Source organism: Colletotrichum scovillei (assembly GCF_011075155.1).
Source record: "Colletotrichum scovillei strain TJNH1 chromosome Unknown Contig00001, whole genome shotgun sequence".
NCBI lineage: Eukaryota > Fungi > Ascomycota > Sordariomycetes > Glomerellales > Glomerellaceae > Colletotrichum > Colletotrichum scovillei.
The window spans coordinates 1,908,725-1,925,972 of record NW_023336259.1 but is presented as its reverse complement, the minus strand read 5'-3'; the positions used below and the strand labels follow the sequence as shown (position 1 = coordinate 1,925,972).

The following is a 17,248-nucleotide window of genomic DNA, read 5'->3' as shown; positions in this document are numbered from 1 at the left end:
CCCCCACCGTCCATCTCATCCGAACTGAGTTGTTTAGTCGGTGACTCGGGTTTGCTCGAGACTCTGGAAGGAAGGAACGCGGCCGCCGGCAACATCTTGGGGGCCGGTTGATGAGCGATGGTGCGGAGGGAAAGGATCAGTGCACAAGGCCGCTGCAAGCCTGCGACCCGTACCCGTGCGTTGCATGGCGGCCAGCAAGCTGGGTTTCTTTCGTCTTAGCCTCGAGATAGCAAGCTCTCCAGGCGGCGCTTGGAGCGTTTTGGGTACTTGTTGGATCAGCGCCCAAATGGATCTTGGTAATGGTTCCTGGCCCAGTGGCCGCGAGCCGAGAGGAGGAAACATTGCTGGGCGATGCTGACGGGTCGAACTGGGATGAGGTAGCATAGCGTCGCGCTGTTGCCGGGTAGGCGATCGACTACCTGGCTACATTTGGCCCTCGAAAGGCTGGGTTGGGGGGTCCAGGAGGAATTGCTCCCGCAGATTTGTTCTTAGTATCTCTGTTATGGCACCCAGCTGGTACTTCCAAAAACAAGTCGAAGGAGGATAGTCAGAATGGCCATGTATGAGTTCATTTAATATCCCAAAGCGATCGTGGTCAATGTGTTCTCTTAACATCCCAAAATGAGAGAGAGAGAGGGAGGAAAGGTTGGATGGAAGATGAAGCCAATAGAGCAGATTGGAAGATGTCGTGTTGTGGGGTGTGGCTGTGGAGGTGGAAGGGATGGATGAACCAGACAGACGGGTCTTTTGGCACGGTATGGAGGCGGACGGGATGGGATGGAATGGAATGGACGAAAGACGGCAGGAACAAAGGGCGTGCCGTTACTGTACCTGCGTGCCGTGTGTGCCTGCCCATCATCCGGCTGACAATGGGACGAAGTCGCGGCCCGTGAGATGAGACGCGCATAAGGTACTCCATAAGATACCTTACTTTTACTTATTAAGGAGTTCGTGCTTTGTATACTAGACACGAGACATTTGCAGAAATCCGGGGATTTAGTTCATCCCATTGATTGCGCTCCACTGTGCAAAAATAACACGCCTATCCGTAAGGTAAAGTAAGGTACCTCGTGAGGTACTCCGTAAAGTACTTACTCGAAGACAAACGCTCTTCCAGAAGATTCAAGTCGAGGTTAATCTCTCGGTGGTCGGTTCCTTTCCGTCATGGCAAGGAAGTCAATGCCACTAAAGCGTCAATCAGCAATTGCCTTTTAATTGGCAACTTGGAATGGTTCCAGTCCCCTGGCCACTGAGCTTCGTCGCATTCCCCTGTCTGAAAGCTTGCGTATAGAGGGAACTCGGGATGATCCTTGACCCGTTGTACGCCGCGAAATAGGTCTGTACTCTGCAGTGCCTGCTCATTAGAGTAAGCCAGCTTCGAGACAAGACATGCGAACGTAGTCGAGAGAAAAGCAAGCACAAACAGCCATGGCTTGTTCCTTGGGCGATTGAGCGGCCAGTCCGGGCAAGGTCGAGCAGCAAAGGGCGGCACCTGATGCTGTTCACCGTCATTGTCCGTGCCTCGCGCGTCCCAAGGGATGAGGTTCAGCCAATAATGCTTGATGCGCTTGAGCTCGACGCTGGGCGTAGCCTGTTTTCTGAGGTCTTGTAGTGAGGTGATCGTCATGATGCAAGGTCACGCGCCGCAATCGATGGCCACAACGAACAAGGTGAAAAGAGAAGCCGGCATTTGAAGTTGAGCATTGCAAGGGGAGACACAGATGAGGTAGGGAGGTTGCTTGACCCTTGTTAGGTTCCTGAAGATGCTATTCAGCTAGGAGTCAGATACATGCATGAGGTGGTCGTGCAAGAAGGACTGCGTGCGATGAGAGACATGGAGGCTACCTACACGTACCTAAGGTAGGTAGGTACCGTATGTCCATCATTGGGGAGAGGGGGACCTCGTCTTGGGAGCCTTGCTTTGTGTCGAGTCTATGGCGTTCGCTTGCCGTTTGTCAGTCTTTCGGCGACCTCTCGGAGGGTCCATTGGCAAATTAACAGATACGTTTCGATGCATTTTGAGGCAAGGCAAGTAAGCCGGTCGTCGAATAAGTTGGTTACCTTAAAGTAGCTGTCCCTTAATATACGCATCTAAGACCATCCAGTTGTATCAAAGTACTTTCCGTCGAGCTTTACTACTTAGGGCGAGTTGCGGTGCGTGCTAAGACATGACCCAAAACAATGGAAGACGTCCAGGTGGACATGCGGTACTTGCCAGTTGAGGTAGGTTTGCAAGCATAGAAGCAACCTAACGAGCAAGCACCAAGCACGCGGCAAGAAGCAATAAGCAAGCAGGTGCAACTCGGGCAATGACAATGGCAACGGTAGAAGCAACAGCGATACCTACCTACCTAGGTAAGGCAGGCAGGTACCTCAGCAACGAGCAGCACCTGCCTTCCTGACCTAGGTACCTCACCTCGAATCACTTCACCTCGAGGAAGGGGCCTTCCTTTACTTTGGCTTACCTAGGTAGGTAGGCACCTTACCTTACCTTCCTTCTCAACGTGCCAATGTACTTTGCCATAGATGCGTAGGTAGATAGATACCTAGGGATACATTAGGTGCTGACAGCAGCAAGAGTCTCCCATCTTCATCCTCCTCCCTCCTGGGACTCGAGTCTTTCTCTCTCTCCCTCTCTCCTCTTCGTCCTCACAGCTTCAGGAACCAGAACTTCTCTGACTCTCCTTCCGTCGCCAATCCAACCACGAATTGGTCAAAACTCCGTTTATCTTGACGAATCACACGACTTTCTACCGATAGCCTGCCCCATTTCGTTTCAACTACCGGCGCCTTATCATTGTCATCGGCGGATTGTTCGGCCAACAAATCCCCCATCTGCAGTCTGCAGTCTGCAGTCGATATCTTGCCTCTCCTCTCGTCTCGCCTCGCTGCCGCCTCCTCTCCAGTACCCACGCTCTCCTCTCGCCCGGGGTGCACAGCTGCAACTGCAAGAAAGAACCCATGGGGCCTTGTCTCACCGACTGCCACCACCATTACCACCACCAACTCTTTGCTGGCTCGATATAGTCTCGTTCCATCTGCATGCCCTGCAGCAACGCCGTTGAATTCCTATTGGCAGCGGCACCTGGTCCAGCAGCATCATCTTCCTGTATCCTGCCAGGGCCTCGTCCTTCTCGGATTTGACGGGCGCCCCCAAAAGACAACGCAAACGTATCTGCCCATTTCCCGTCTGTAAGTCACTTCTCTTTTGCTTTATTGCTTCTTTCTATTGTCTCCTTCGTGCCTCGCCGTCCACCTCGCTCATGTCACGTCTTCCCGTTCACCCCCTTGCCTGGCTGGATTCCTGCTTCTGTGACAGTTGTGTTGTTGCAAATATCACCTCGTCTTCCCATCTTATACCCTCCACGCAAACCACGGCAGCAAATGCAACAGACCGACGACCCCTGGCCTCCATTGCATCCCGAATACTACTTCACTTCCTCCGCCACCTTGGCCTCATTCTCCCTCGACAACTTGCAGCATCGGATCCAACTACGGGCAGCAGGCAAACAACTTCGCCTTCCTATCAGTGCGGCCTGCCCAGCAATTAGACCCCTTTCCTCCAATACATCACCCTCATCAGCCCTTTTTCTTTCTCGCCTTGCCTTCCCCCCAGCCATCCAACTCTCCTTCAGACAACCCTTATCCATGCCATCTTCTCGCTTGCTTTTCCCAGCACATGGTCGAATCCTCCCTCCGCTGACATTGGGTATCTCGCTTGCCAACTAGCCCCGTCCCCAGTCTTCGCCATCTTCCCTGCCCTGATCCTCCGTGGTTCCACAGGCCCTGTCCGATTGCCTGTTCTACCCTGGAGCTTGAAGCAGCCTTAATATGCAAGCCGTAGCAGCACACTGGCCGACCAAGTCCATGGACAAGCAGCAACATCCTTGGTGATCGATTCCACCTCGCCGAATACAATATCAGCAATAATACTTAGCTCCCCGGCTCCATCTCCGTTCTGGGTCCCCAAGAATTTGCAACGAAGCGACGAAGAAAAAAAAAAGAAGTGGAAAGAGCAAGAGAGAGGGAAAAAAGCAATTAATACCATTCGAACCCACTCAAAGCGCCATCGCTGCATTTACCAACAACGCGTTCCCCCTTCGCCCCGTTGCCGAATTTCCTCGCTTCTTGTCTGCGCGCGCCGTTCTCGTCTCGCTCAGACATCCCCAACTTCCATCCCCCGCGTTGGAGGTCTCCTCTTTACCGCCTCCATCGCCGCCTCCCGACACCCGTTGCTGCCACTTCCATTGGGACGAAACTTCCTTTTCGTCCGTCACCTGTGCGACATTTGACAGCACCAGCAAACACCGTACGAAGCCGAACTGTCCCCGCGCTCGCCCCCGAGCTTTAACGGTCGCTCATCGTTGCAACCCTGCATCATCCCACCTTGGACCTGTGGATCTACCACCGAAATCCCCCGCTCTCAACCTCTCATCCCGCCGCTGATCCATTTCTACGTCTCTTCCCGCTCGCTCGTTCGCTCGTCGCTCTGCCTTGCCCAGGGCTGGCGTAACAGTTGGCCACCACAGTTCCGTGTCGCATTGTGAAGCCCGCCGAAATTCCTGTTGGAGCGACTTCGCTGCGCACCAACTTTTCTCGCTGCAGGAGCTGAAAGTCGTCCACCTCCCAACGACATTAAGCGTCACCACCGATCAACGGGCTTCGCACTCGACTCCCATCTGTAAGACCCGATTTGCGACTTGCAGGAATACCGCCCAGCAACTAGTATGCTTGCTGTTGCGTGGTGGCACACACATTATCCTCGGAAACATAATCTGATCGGCCATCACTCAATTTTGGAAGAGGCAGAAAGGCGTGCTGGCTAGTTTACGGAAAGCAAGACGTGGTGGGACGCTCAGGTGCAGCTCTGGAAGAGACGACGAATTCCGGGGACGCACATAGAATCACCAAACCTCAGATGCGGGCGGACCCCAAATGAGGACAAACCATGGAATGAGCATGGCACCACCGGGAATGGATGGACGAACCTACCACAACGGGGTTCACAACGTTACGCCGCGCCTCGATTGGCAGCAATCCCAGAACCAGAACTTGTCCGCAGACTCGTCGTCTCGCGGCATGGAACGCGTCTCAATCTCCAATCTACGCACCTCATTCCGCTCTAACCATCCGTCGAACCCCACGATCCGCGCCGTGACACCCGAGTATCATCATCCGGACCTCTCGCCGACGCCGTCCGCGAACGCCGTATTCGATCCGACCGCCCCTCCTCAGATACCCCGCGGCATCACGTCGAACTCCCCTCAAACCTCCCCGAGATCGATCCCGGGAGATTTTTCGAGACGACAGGGAATGGTGTTTAATGACACATACGGTGGAAGCTCCTACGAGAATAATTCGACTAGTCCGCCTCTGAGGCAACAAAGCAGCTTTCGGCCTAGGACACACACCATGGACGGCGCACTACGCCAGCAGTTCATGAATGCTGCCTCTCGAGAGGGCCGCCAGCGTGTGGGGTCGTTTTCTTCTTCTGGATCTCAGCCCTTGTACGACGATGCTCGCTCTCCACCGCCTCCCATCGAGTCCTTGGGATTTCCCTCGGTCATCCCGGCCCGACACTCGGAGATTCCCTTAGGTGTCGCAAACAGCCTGAAAGAGAAAAAGCTGTCGACGAAACGTCTGATTAAGCGCCAGTCTTCCCGGCCAACTTCTCCGCCAACAAGCTCAACGCCTTCTGTTGATTCGCTACCCATTCCCGTTCCGACTGAAAATGCGAACAACATTCTGCTCATGATGAAAAATCTATGTGGGCGCATGAGAGGTGAAATCGAATTTCAGACTGACCCCCGTGGTCCATGGCAGCTTGGTATTGCATACGTTGATGAAGAGAAGGGAAGTTTGATGTTTGACTCAGGACATGATGGGCCATTTCATATCCCCCTCATTTCTGACCTCCGCGGATGTCGAGTTGCGCCAGTCACATTACCTGATGGGAAAAGATGTTTGGACGTTTCGTGTCCCATCCAGCCCCCGTTGGATCTTCTAATTCATCCGCTTCTGGCGGAAGAAACAGACCTTTGGCTTGCAGCTTTGCTCTGCTGGCAACAACTTCGACCTCCGAAAGTGAAACTCTCGAACGGCAATCGAAGTCCTGCGCCTACCGCCCTGCGTCCAGCAGTAAGAAGGCGGGGCTCTGAGAACGGAACGGCAAAGACTACAACTGCATTCATCAAGGTCGGCCAAGTGAGACTTTGGGACAAGGGCTTGGCAAATTCGCCGAGAGCCATCGTGAAAAGACCATCCACGAGGGATCTGAGATCGCCGACTACTTCTTGGCGGGTTGTTTCCCTCCTCCTTCAAGAAAATGGAGAGGTTCGACTCACCACAAGAGATGGCGAGGCTGTCATCGCCGTGGTCGAACTATCCCAACTATCTCGATGCGCTATCCAACAGCTGAACCGGTCAGTTTTGGACGAAGAGTACTGCATCGGCATTTTCCCACACTATTCTCCGATATCTACACAGCTTTCCATATTCCGTCCTGTGTACATTGCTCTGGACAACCGCTTGTTATTCGAGGTCTGGTTTGTTCTTCTTCGAGCATTCGCGCTGCCGGACATTTTCCGACTGGATTCGCCTTCAGCCGAAGGAGCGATGGAGGTAACGGATTTGGAGTCAGAGCTTTCCGGCGAGATATTCAGGATTGAGAAGACGATCAGTCTGCGGGTGACGGAGGCAAAACTGAGACCGAAGACTTGTTCTCCCGACGTTGGCTTCATCGACCGACAGCCTAAGGACGCAGACCCTTTGATGGGCAACTACCTGACAGAAGTCATACTGGATGGCGAGGTCCGCGCCCGATCAACTATCAAGACTGGAACCAAGAATCCATTCTGGCGGGAAGATTACCAATTTTCGGACCTTCCGCCGACCATGCCATTCCTGTCCATTATTCTGAAAAGAGTGGACGGGAACCTGGAAAGTTTCAGCCATCAACTGCAGGCATCACTTGGTCTGCCCAAGACGGGAAATTTGACAGAGATTCTTTGCGGCTCTGTTGACATCCCCTTGGACCATGTCGAACCCGGCAAAGACTTCGAGCGGTGGCTTGAGATCTACGACGAACGACAGCAGGTCATGGGCACAATGCTTGTGAAGCTCCATCACGAGGAGCTCGTTGTTCTTCATTCCAAGGAATACCAGGCGCTGTCAACTTTGCTTCACAGCTTTCCGTCCGGTCTGACCGCTCAGATTGCTGATGCACTTCCCGGCAATTTGCGGCGGCTTTCCGAAATCTTTCTCAACATTTTCCAAGTGTCTGGTCATGCGAATGAATGGCTGCAAACACTAGTCGAAGACGAGATCGACGGCATCGGCGGCAGTCAAAACCAGATGAAGAAGTACCGATTCAGCAGCCGCTTGAAATCGAATGAGTCCATGGAGTCGTCCAGTGACAGAGAGCAAATTCTTCGTGACATGGGTAAATCTCTTGCAGGAGAGGCCAACCTGTTGTTTCGAGGCAATACGCTGCTGACACAAGCGCTTGAGTTTCACATGAGAAGATCAGGGAAGGAGTATCTCGAGCAGATGTTGCAAGCCAAGATTTTCGAGATCAACGAGAGCAACCCCAACTGCGAAGTCGACCCGAGCAAGCTCAAACCTGGTGAAAACATTCAGGAGCACTGGACAAGACTGATTCAGCTGACGACGGAGGTGTGGCAATGTATTTGCAAGGAGCCCACGAAATGCCCACCGGAACTTCGGTCAATCCTCAAATATGTACGAGCCGTGGCTGAAGATCGCTACGGCGACTGGCTTCGAACCGTCACTTACACGAGTGTGTCGGGCTTCCTGTTCCTCCGTTTCATTTGCCCAGCGATTTTGAGCCCCAAGCTCTTTGGTCTGTTGAGGGATCACCCAAGACCCAGAGCACAGCGAACGCTCACACTGGTTGCCAAAGCACTTCAGGCCCTTGGAAACCTGTCTACATTTGGTAAGAAGGAAGACTGGATGGAGCCAATGAACAAATTTCTGGGCTCCAACCGTCAGTCGGTCAAGGACTACATTGATACGATCTGCGCCATCCCTGTCGAACGCAACAAGGTCGCCCTGGGTCCATCCTATTCGACACCTATCGCGATTCTTGGACGACTATCACCAACGGCACGAGAGGGGTTCCCTGCACTGCCGCACTTGATTGATCACGCTCGCAATTTCGCCGCGCTGGTCAAGATGTGGACTGAGGCCAATCCTATCGGGAACGGGGAGGTAGTCAAACCTGTAGGCGGCGAAGACGACATTCTCATTTTCAATGAAATGTGTCTGGTGTTGCAGGAGCGCGCCGACCTATGCTACTCGAAGTTGGATGGCTCTTCTCACGAGACTGCGTCCCTTCCTGCCTCCGATTTTGCCGACGCTATGGATCATAACTCTGCCATCTTGGATTCCATGAGCCTCTCCACGCATCACAACAATCACTCGGCACCGACCTCAGCGAACACGTCCACAGTTTGGCTTGACCAAGACAATTACCAACCACCTGGGTCGGCTGGCAGCGACGTATTAATCGATGTTCCTACGCGAAGAAGTCGTGAGCACCGCCGTGGCCGAGATTTCAGCTCCCTGCGGCAAGCGTCTGGACATTCAGAGCACGCGTCTTCGCATTTGGCTACGCTCAAGCGAAATGGCAGGGCTACCCGTCATATTCTGTCTGGCATCATGAAGCCGTTCGCGCGGAGCGATTCACCTGAGTCGTCTCCATCAACATCACGCGGCAAGAATCTCGACCGATCATGGAACACTGGCTATTGATGTGCCTTATTTCCCACTCATTTTCCTTTGTCCATCACTATTTTGATACACACGCATACGAATCAAAACCAAAAAAACTTCAATGGCCGAATAACGAGCCAAAGTCTTTGCATTCTTAACAAGGAGGATGTCTGGATACGCCCAGCTTGGAGCGTCAAGAGAGTGCGGAAGGGCAGCGCCTCTTCTGCATTACTATCACCTGCGCCGGAATCAGGGGCAGGCTTGGGTGGGCAAGGATCGACTGAACTACCTCGGGCGTTTCTCCATTTGCACAATGTTCATCAATGGAGCCTGCTTGGGATGGATCCTTTCTACATGTTTCTACATGTTGATGCATTCGGTTGGAGGGAGGGTCGGCCCTATTTGTTTTTCACTTTCTTCTTACATCCAAACCCATCCCGTGTTCGTCTCTTCTTCCTCGCCAACTTTTCTTGAGCTGGTTGGAGGGTAGGTAGCCGTCGCGACATGGGCCACGAATGAATATACCCAGACATATCATGACTAGCATTTACGTGTCTTGCCTCAGCCTCACGCCACGAGACTCGTCACAGCATATTTCATTTCCCTTTAGAACAAAACGAAACGAGCAATGTGTATAATGTAATGATATTGAACTTTCAGTCGAGGTATCTACCCATGAATTTTCTTTGTGTTTTCCAGTGCCTGCTTCTCTTTACGCCCCGAATTGTTCCAATGAATTAAGAGAATTCCCTTGTTTTTAGTCGCCCAGATCATAGAATCGTCATCCACTAGTCTTCGCTCTTCCTCATACCATCACAGTCGCACTGCTTCCATGCGGTGTTCCCCGGTCCAATTCCCGGTACGGTACGTGCAGCGCCCTCGCTGAGTGGCTCCATCTATTGGAAGAACTTCTTGTAAGCCGCCTTCTCCTTAGCCGCACGGGCGGCCGCCTTCTGCTTGACAGCATTAAGCTCGTGGAGAATGACCTTATCATCCGGCACGAGCTTGTGCGCCTCTTCAAGATCCTTGATGGCGTTCTCCTCATCCTTGAGGCGGACGTTGGCAAAGCCGCGGCGGTAGAGAGCCTTGGCGCGGTCAGCGTCCTTGGTTCCGGAAACGTCAAGGGCGTACGTAGCCGTCTTCGCGGCATCATCCCAGACCTCGAGCTTGATGTTAAGCAGGGCCGAGTTGTTGTTGAGGGTAAAGCGGAGCGCTTGGAGTTCCGCCTTGGTAGTAGGGGGCTCCTTCTCCAAGTCGGGCTCCTCGTTGATGTAGCGCAGGCCTTTTTGGTACTTCTCGAGACCGAGGTTGAAGTCGCCAGCCTTGAAGGCCTTGTTGCCGTAATCCTTGCAGGCGGCTGCAATCTTGATGACTTCCTGAGCATCAGGCGGGGTTGCACAGTCCTCGGGGAAGTCCTCGTAGGTGTCGCCCATGGCGTCCGGGGCCTTCACATCGGCTGCGAGAGCGGCGTCTCCGGTCAATTCGCCGCAGTCTGCAATGACAGCGTCCTTGAGAGGCTTGTCGCCTGATTCGGTCTGGAGGTTCTCGATCTGGCGAACGACGGACTTGCCGTTGAGGACCTCGCCAAAAACGACGTGCTTGTTATCGAGGTGAGGCGTCGGGACGGTGGTGAGGAAGAATTGAGAGCCGTTGGTGTCTGTACGTAGCATTGTCAGAAAGAAGCCTCCCTCATCCAGGCATAGAAGAGTACTTACTGGGTCCAGCATTGGCCATGGACAGGAGGAAGGGACGGTCGTGCTTCTTAGGGAAAGCCTCATCCTCGAACTTTGCGCCGTAAATGGACTCGCCGCCTGTACCATTGCCCTCCGTGAAATCACCTCCCTGAATCATGAATTGCTTGATGACGCGGTGGAAGATAGAGCCCTTATAGTGCAAAGGCTTGCCGGACTTGCCCAAACCCTTCTCGCCGGTGCAGAGGCAGCGGAAGTTCTCGGCCGTCTTGGGGACGAGGTCGTTGTAGAGCTCCATGGTAATACGGCCAGCGGACTTACCGCCGACTGTAATATCAAAGAACACGCGCGAGCGCGCGGCCTTGTTTTCGGTTCCCTCGGCGGACATTGTGACTAGTTCTGAAGTGCAAGTTGAACTCGTTGAGGTTGATCAGGCTGGGATTCTGTAGCCGATCCAGTAGAGCGGGGTAGATTTGGTTGCCGCAAAGGAGATTTGCGAGACTGGAAAGTTGTCGACGTGTGAGCCAACGCTAGTAGGAAGTTGTCGTTGATTTACGTTGAACGTGAGAAGTGTTGCTCATACAATTGAGTCGGGAAAGTAAGGTACCTAAGGTAAGGTATAGCTTAACCCTCGGAACGCTGGTGGTGGAGGTGGACGATAAATGCTTCAGCCCAGAGCTAACCTGGAAGGTGGGGGAAGGTACGATGGAACTTTCTGGTAGCTCGGACGCCTGTGCGCGGGGCAGTCGGACCACCCGCTGCTCACTGCCTGCATGCTTCACCGGGAAGGAGCAACAGCTTTAGAATAGGCCAATCAGAGGGTGCTATTCTTACCGATGTCCCTTTCCTGCCCTGTTCTCGGCTTTTCCATGAGGTGCCTGCCTTAGCTGCTGTGTACCTTAGGTGATGCATTTCTAGGTAAGGTAGGCAGGTATGTTCTCGAGGTACCTAGGCTGAAGAGACAATATGAGGCAAACGGGGAAATGAGGCAGAAAGAAATTACGCAGTTGAAGCAGGCAGCGTTGATGTAATCGAGTTGCAATATCTCTGCCTGCGTTCTGAGGTATTATGAAAAATGACAAGCCCATCGCAGTTGCATCTATGTGCAGAGTTCTATGTCTGAGGCAAGGAATTGTGACCACTCGAATCTAGCTTCAAGCGCAGCGGACCGCCTGTCAGGTCCATTGCTGTTTGCAATCGCTTCTTGACGCTTCGAACGAACAGAATCCAAGCTGCACTTCTGGCGTACCTAGATTTCGCTCAAGTTAATCCCCGGCTTGTGTCAGGCGACGCTGGATTAGTACCTTGGGCCATAGCAAATGGCACCCGGAAGACTTCGAGAGCAATCAGGACTTAGGCGTCGGCTCTGTGTTGAGCTCAAATGTGACCTTTGGATTTGAATTAGTACCGAATCACCAGTTGTCGTTGGCTTCGAGGGGAACAGACCGGTCCATCATTGACGGAGGCCACAGCCATCATGGCCTGGAAGCGTCCATCCTTGACCTTGTCGACGGCGTAGCTATCCTGCAATTTTTGCAAGAAATGGTGATAGAGCCTCTTGGCATCCTCGGCTCCTGCGCTGAGGCGAAAATCCGGCTTGTTCTTGACAATCTTGGCGAAAAGCGTGAATTGAGACACTGTGAGGGTTATGAGATGTCACGAAAAGGCCTGCCCCAGGAGCCCAGAACGGCAGCCTACATACCGCAGAGAATTTCTCCGTCAATGTCCGGGACTGTTTTCTTCCACTGAGACAAGATTAGATGGAGGTGTGGTAGTGGTCAGGAACTGGCCAAACGCACCCTTGCGCCGGCATCGTCGTCCCACATCCTGAGCTTCAACACCTTGTTTGCTAGATTCTCGGCATCTTTCTCTGTGTCTTCGGGAGCCACAGCAGCAAGAACAAGAAGTCCCTTTCCAATAGAGGAAATCACTTCGTTGTCCACTGTCACTGACCCAGACAGCACCCGCTGTACGATAGCTAGGAGGGATCATTATCTCACATCACCAGGCACAAGCTCAGTTGAGGAAAGGCAGTCTCACCTTTCATTTTGTACTGCACAGCACCACTGCCTATATCGGAGACCACGCAGCAGAATTACCTGAGACTTAAAGACCCAACTAAGAGTAGCAAAAGCTGGCTTCGGTGACAAGCTCTTCAAACACGACTGATAGGCCGGAACGTGGATCCCTCCGACACTGTTACCCGGATGAGAATGAAGTCAAAACACAAATGGAGCAGCTGGAGACCGCTGAGTTGTCTGTCTCGCCCGGGAAAATGCAAGCTATAATCCGAGCGCTTCGGGAACAAACAGGCAAACGGGCGGCAAACCACACAGAAAAGAAGCAATCAGCAGATCGGTACTTGGCCTGGCAAGTCACAAGCGCTGCTGTCTGGTGGCCCTTCAATATTGCTGAAAATTCCTTCCATCGAATCAGGGCAAAACCAATAGCATTGGCACATTGCCTTGCCTGATCTGAATTACCGGTAATGAGGTATCCTACAGAGTGGCCAGTCTCGCATCCCTGAACACGGCGGAAAACAGCTGGCAAGGCTGGGCTTGACAGTGGTCCGTGTCATATTCAGTGACGAAGTCGAAGTAGCCTGAACTTCAGTCTGATAGATAGAAGGAAACTGAGGATGGTCTTGCATGCTATTATACTACCGAAATGGGCCATTGTATTGTGAAACTGATGATTTTCAAGGATTATATCATTAATATTGTGCTTATGAGATTATTTGTATTGTAAGGGCCCCTTTATAGCTTTTCAAGTGCCTATTTGCAATATTCCCATGTTTCACCATCTATCGGTCTTCAGGTACTGGCGACCTCTGCCCTCCACCTCCCACACAGCATCTTCCATCCAGCTCTTTCTTGTGCATGCGCGCATCCTCAACCCATCAAACGCCTCACTTCCCGGCAAGCAAACCTGTATTGCGCAACCAACGAACGCCGGTCAACACGGCGTAGCAGTCGTCACGCGAGGGACAAACCCCCCATTCATCCACCCACATCGCGCCCATCACCCCTTCGACGGCCGTCTGCGACACGAGCACAGCTCACCGAAGACCAGCGTCAATCACGACACACCTGACACAACCGACAAACCCAACCCGTCGGTATCGAGACACGTAATTAAGCTCAGCATTTTCATCTCTGCCACGTACAATCCTACAAGATGGCGGCACGCAAACTCCAACAAGAAGTCGACAAGTGCTTCAAAAAGGTGGCGGAAGGCGTCGCCGAATTCGAGGCCATTTACGAAAAGATTGAGCAATCCAACAACATCTCCCAAAAAGAGAAGCTGGAGGACAACCTCAAGCGCGAAATCAAGAAGCTCCAGAGACTCCGCGATCAGATCAAGACATGGGCAGCAAGCAACGACATCAAGGACAAGTCTCCTTTGCTGGAGCATCGAAGGTTGATCGAGACGGTTGGTCTACCACCTCCCTGGTCGCAGCTCTTCCCCGCGGTCCCGCTAATCCCCTCTGCAGCAAATGGAAAAGTTCAAGGCCGTAGAGAAGGCTATGAAGACCAAGGCATACTCCAAGGAAGGGTTAGCCTCTTCAGCCAAGCTCGATCCCCAAGAACAAGCAAAAGCCGAGGCAAGCGACTTCCTAAATAGCATGGTCGACGAGCTCGAGCAACAAATCGAAACCCTAGAAGCCGAGGCCGAATCGATACAAGCGACGATGAAGAAGGGCAAGAGCCAAACTGCCAAGGCGGAACGAATGGCCGAGATCGAGCGCATCATCGAACGTCATAAGTGGCATCAGGGCAAATTAGAGCTTATTCGGAGATCTCTAGAGAACGGCGGAGTCGATACGGATCAGGTTACTGAACTTGAAGAGACGATCCGATATTACGTCTCGGATGGCATGAATGATGACTTTGTCGAGGACGAGGAGATGTACGAAGAGCTCGCTCTGGACGAGGACGAGGGCGCATTTGGCCTAGCTCAAGATGGCGACAAGGGCTCATCGCAAGATGCTCAGTCAATAGCGGAGGAACCGACACCCGAACCAGAAATCATCAAGGCTCCCCCAAAGCCAAAGGCGGTAGCAGAGGCATCTGCTTCAGGACGCAGGTCGAGCTCACAGAACAAGTCCCCACTGCCTGCGTTAGCTACCTTGCATATGCCGACAATCATTGGCAATGGCGCAGCAACCGGGCCTACGATGAAGCCAGCGGTAGCCCCCGCAAGACCTGCTGAAGGCCTCAAATACGCCTCTGCGGCGGCGGCAGCGGCAGCGTCAGACAAGATCGGCATCTCTCCTTTGCCCCCTCCGCCAGGCGCAGCACCCGTCCCTGCCAGTACGCCGGGCTCGCAATCGAAAACCAGCGCTACAAGCTCACCCGCAACGACATCAGCGCACCCTGTTGCAGCAAAGGAGCCCGAACCCAAGCAGCCACCACCACCATCAACAACCCCAAGCGAACCACCGATCGCAAATGCGAGCGCCAGCGCAAACGCAAGTGCAAGCACAAGCACGAGCACAAAGGCCGTCTCGGCCCCTACCAAGGCAGAGAAGCGTGCGAAAAAGGAGCAGGCTGCGGCAAGTGCTTCGGGGGCAGCCAAAGGTAAGCCCGCCCAACACCGTGACCAGTCTCATAGTTTACTAATGTTCTTTAGCATCTCAAACAAATGGTGCCACAAATGGGGTCAAGCCTACAGCAGAGGAAGAGGAAGAGTCCATATATCACCTTCCGTCATCTTTGCAAGACCTCGTCGAGTCTTTTGAAGCTTCCCGCAAGCGCCCGGCGCCTCTCAACTCGCCATCCACGCAACGCATGCTCCAGACCAGCCAGGCTACGTGTCCCGACATCATGGATGCAGATGTGCCCAGAACGTACCGTCCCGACTTGCGATTGACATCAACTGGCGTTGGCTTTCCTCAAGAGCCACTCCCTTTGTTTGATGACCCGCGGCTATACTCACGGATCGACCCTGACACGCTCTTCTACGTGTTCTACTACAAGCAAGGCACGCCCCAGCAATACCTGGCCGCCAAGGCGTTGAAGGACCAGAGCTGGCGGTTCCACAAGCAATATCAAACCTGGTTCCAGCGCCACGAAGAGCCAAAGAACATCACCGAGGAATTCGAGCAGGGCACATACCGCTTTTTCGACTACGAAAGCACATGGTGAGTTATTTTCTCGAAGACTTCAGACTGAGGTAATTAAGCTAACTCAACGGGCAGGATGAACCGAAGAAAGGCGGACTTCAAGTTCGCGTACAAATTCCTCGAGGACGATGTATGAATAGGCAGCAAGGTTTACGGGGTTTCATGCCAGGCGTAGCCTCGGATTGGGATGGGGGCCTCAAACCATTGGTATCGGGAGGAACGGCGTTGCCTCTTTTTGCGGAAACATACAGCCAAGGTCTATCTGGCTCACCTTTGTTGAAGTACACTGACTATTGACTGGCTATGAAATGGGGAGGCTACAGGCCGCTCCAATTCGGCTTTTGCACATGAAGACAAAACAACCTATTCGCAATGCGCGTGACCTTTGATTGAGCACTTTCGGCATCGCCAAGGCCGTTTGCCCTGCCATGATATCAGGGACCCTGTCCTCGGCGGTCAGCATAAAGGCAAAATAAGATCCCGGTAGGTGCAGTGTGTTCTGGCCCTGTCGGAGATGGCCTGTTCCAGTACTCCATCCAACCACCTCACTGGACGCTCAAGAGCTGGGGGCAGTCGATGACGGCTTGCACCCCGGCGCCCGGATCCAGGCTCGGCCGAAATGAGTTGAGAAGACGACCTCCAGGCTCCTTGGAAGCTCCGGCCACCCCGACAGTCGCCCCGTGTGGATCCGTTTCTGCGTGACACAAAACATAGCCGCCAGCGGGTGGGTTGGCGAATACCTTATCCCCCGCGATTCTCCAAGTCTTAGACGTACGTAGCCACCCAGGACGAATTGGGTTATGGATGTGCCGGTGGGCGTTCCGAATGGTCAGAACCAATGCCAGGGCTGAGGCGACAATGACGAAGCACGGAACTGTGGAGGGTTGCAATCAAGCTTTCCAGCCAGCGCAAACCATTGACATTCTGCAATAAACCACTCCGCCACTTGTGTTGTCACAAGCCGGGCGAACATGGCCAGGAAGTATGAGGCACGTCGATATGAAGCGAAATGACTTGACAGGCCAGGGCCAGGAAGGGTAGCCAGTACTGTTGAAGCGGCATATACGTGCAGGGAAGCAAGAGCAGAGTAAGGGAAGTCGACGGCGGCAAAGCGGCAGTCTCTCATCTGCGTGCTTACCTACCTGTTGGCTAAGGTGGTAATGATTTGCCAGGTGTGAAGGAGCAAGTTGACATGGTACTGCAAATCTACAAGTAGGTAGAGCGTCACAACGTGACGAGACTCCTACCGGTACCCTAGGTCGAGAGGGTGAAACGTGAGAAGAAAGTTCCTTAAGGTTAGTGGGGCAAGCGGCAGGCCCAATGGAGGGCCATGATGCATCACCACCTTCCGACAAAGTTGACACGCGCTTGCACAAGCGATAGAAGACTTCTAGAAGGTTGTTGAGACCCACCTTTTCTTCCCCCTGGGGCGTGTCGCGGACCTGCCAACTTGCCTCCTTCCAAACTAGCAACCGTGAACCCAGTCGAGCGTCATGGGTAGGACCCAGCAAAAGCCCGTTGGCAGAGCGGTTTATTCAGATGACTACCTTTTCCTGGAGTCACCAAAGTCTCTTCTGACCATCCACGAAGCTCGAACACCTCTCCAAGTGACTCCAACACGTTGGACCGAATCCACATCTCGAGGTCTCTCAACCTTCTTCCAACAGTATCGCATACCTGGCCTTCGTGTTTTCTCACG

The 17,248-nt window shown here is 53.3% G+C and overlaps 4 protein-coding genes across 4 annotated transcripts; 2 read left to right on the top strand and 2 right to left on the bottom strand.

The window, feature by feature from the left end:
* Nucleotides 1–2,616: 2,616 nt before the first annotated feature.
* Nucleotides 2,617–9,361, top strand: HER10_EVM0004814 (GTPase-activator protein for Ras-like GTPase). The gene has a single exon (XM_035474446.1). It carries the CDS (start codon nt 4,936–4,938, stop codon nt 8,770–8,772), a length of 3,837 nt encoding a protein of 1,278 aa, XP_035338299.1. The 5' UTR covers nt 2,617–4,935; the 3' UTR covers nt 8,773–9,361.
* A 268-nt stretch (nt 9,362–9,629) lies between these two features.
* HER10_EVM0007783 (cyclophilin type peptidyl-prolyl cis-trans isomerase/CLD) lies at nt 9,630–10,812 on the bottom strand (the record flags this gene model as incomplete). The annotated part of the gene is made up of 2 exons (XM_035477328.1): nt 9,630–10,390; nt 10,449–10,812. 2 exons carry the CDS (start codon nt 10,810–10,812, stop codon nt 9,630–9,632), a joined length of 1,125 nt encoding a protein of 374 aa, XP_035338591.1.
* A 958-nt stretch (nt 10,813–11,770) lies between these two features.
* Nucleotides 11,771–12,471, bottom strand: HER10_EVM0008218 (uncharacterized protein; the record flags this gene model as incomplete). Its single annotated transcript, XM_035477749.1, has 5 exons — nt 11,771–11,812; nt 11,871–12,061; nt 12,127–12,169; nt 12,224–12,402; nt 12,465–12,471. 5 exons carry the CDS (start codon nt 12,469–12,471, stop codon nt 11,771–11,773), a joined length of 462 nt encoding a protein of 153 aa, XP_035338632.1.
* Nucleotides 12,472–13,313: 842 nt separating this feature from the next.
* HER10_EVM0006796 (Not1 domain-containing protein) lies at nt 13,314–15,939 on the top strand. Its single transcript, XM_035476372.1, has 4 exons — nt 13,314–13,856; nt 13,918–15,004; nt 15,057–15,567; nt 15,625–15,939. Exons 1-4 carry the CDS (start codon nt 13,602–13,604, stop codon nt 15,683–15,685), a joined length of 1,914 nt encoding a protein of 637 aa, XP_035338491.1. The 5' UTR covers nt 13,314–13,601; the 3' UTR covers nt 15,686–15,939.
* Nucleotides 15,940–17,248: the final 1,309 nt, after the last annotated feature.

Excerpts from the sequence above, each read along its gene's own strand:
- HER10_EVM0006796 (XM_035476372.1), top strand. The coding sequence starts at position 13,602 with ATGGCGGCACGCAAACTCCAACAAGAAGTCGACAAGTGCTTCAAAAAG. Across the intron at positions 13,857-13,917 it reads ATCGAAGGTTGATCGAGACG|CAAATGGAAAAGTTCAAGGC; the intron begins GTTGGTCTACCA and ends TCCCCTCTGCAG. Across the intron at positions 15,005-15,056 it reads TGCTTCGGGGGCAGCCAAAG|CATCTCAAACAAATGGTGCC; the intron begins GTAAGCCCGCCC and ends AATGTTCTTTAG.
- HER10_EVM0004814 (XM_035474446.1), top strand. The coding sequence starts at position 4,936 with ATGAGGACAAACCATGGAATGAGCATGGCACCACCGGGAATGGATGGA.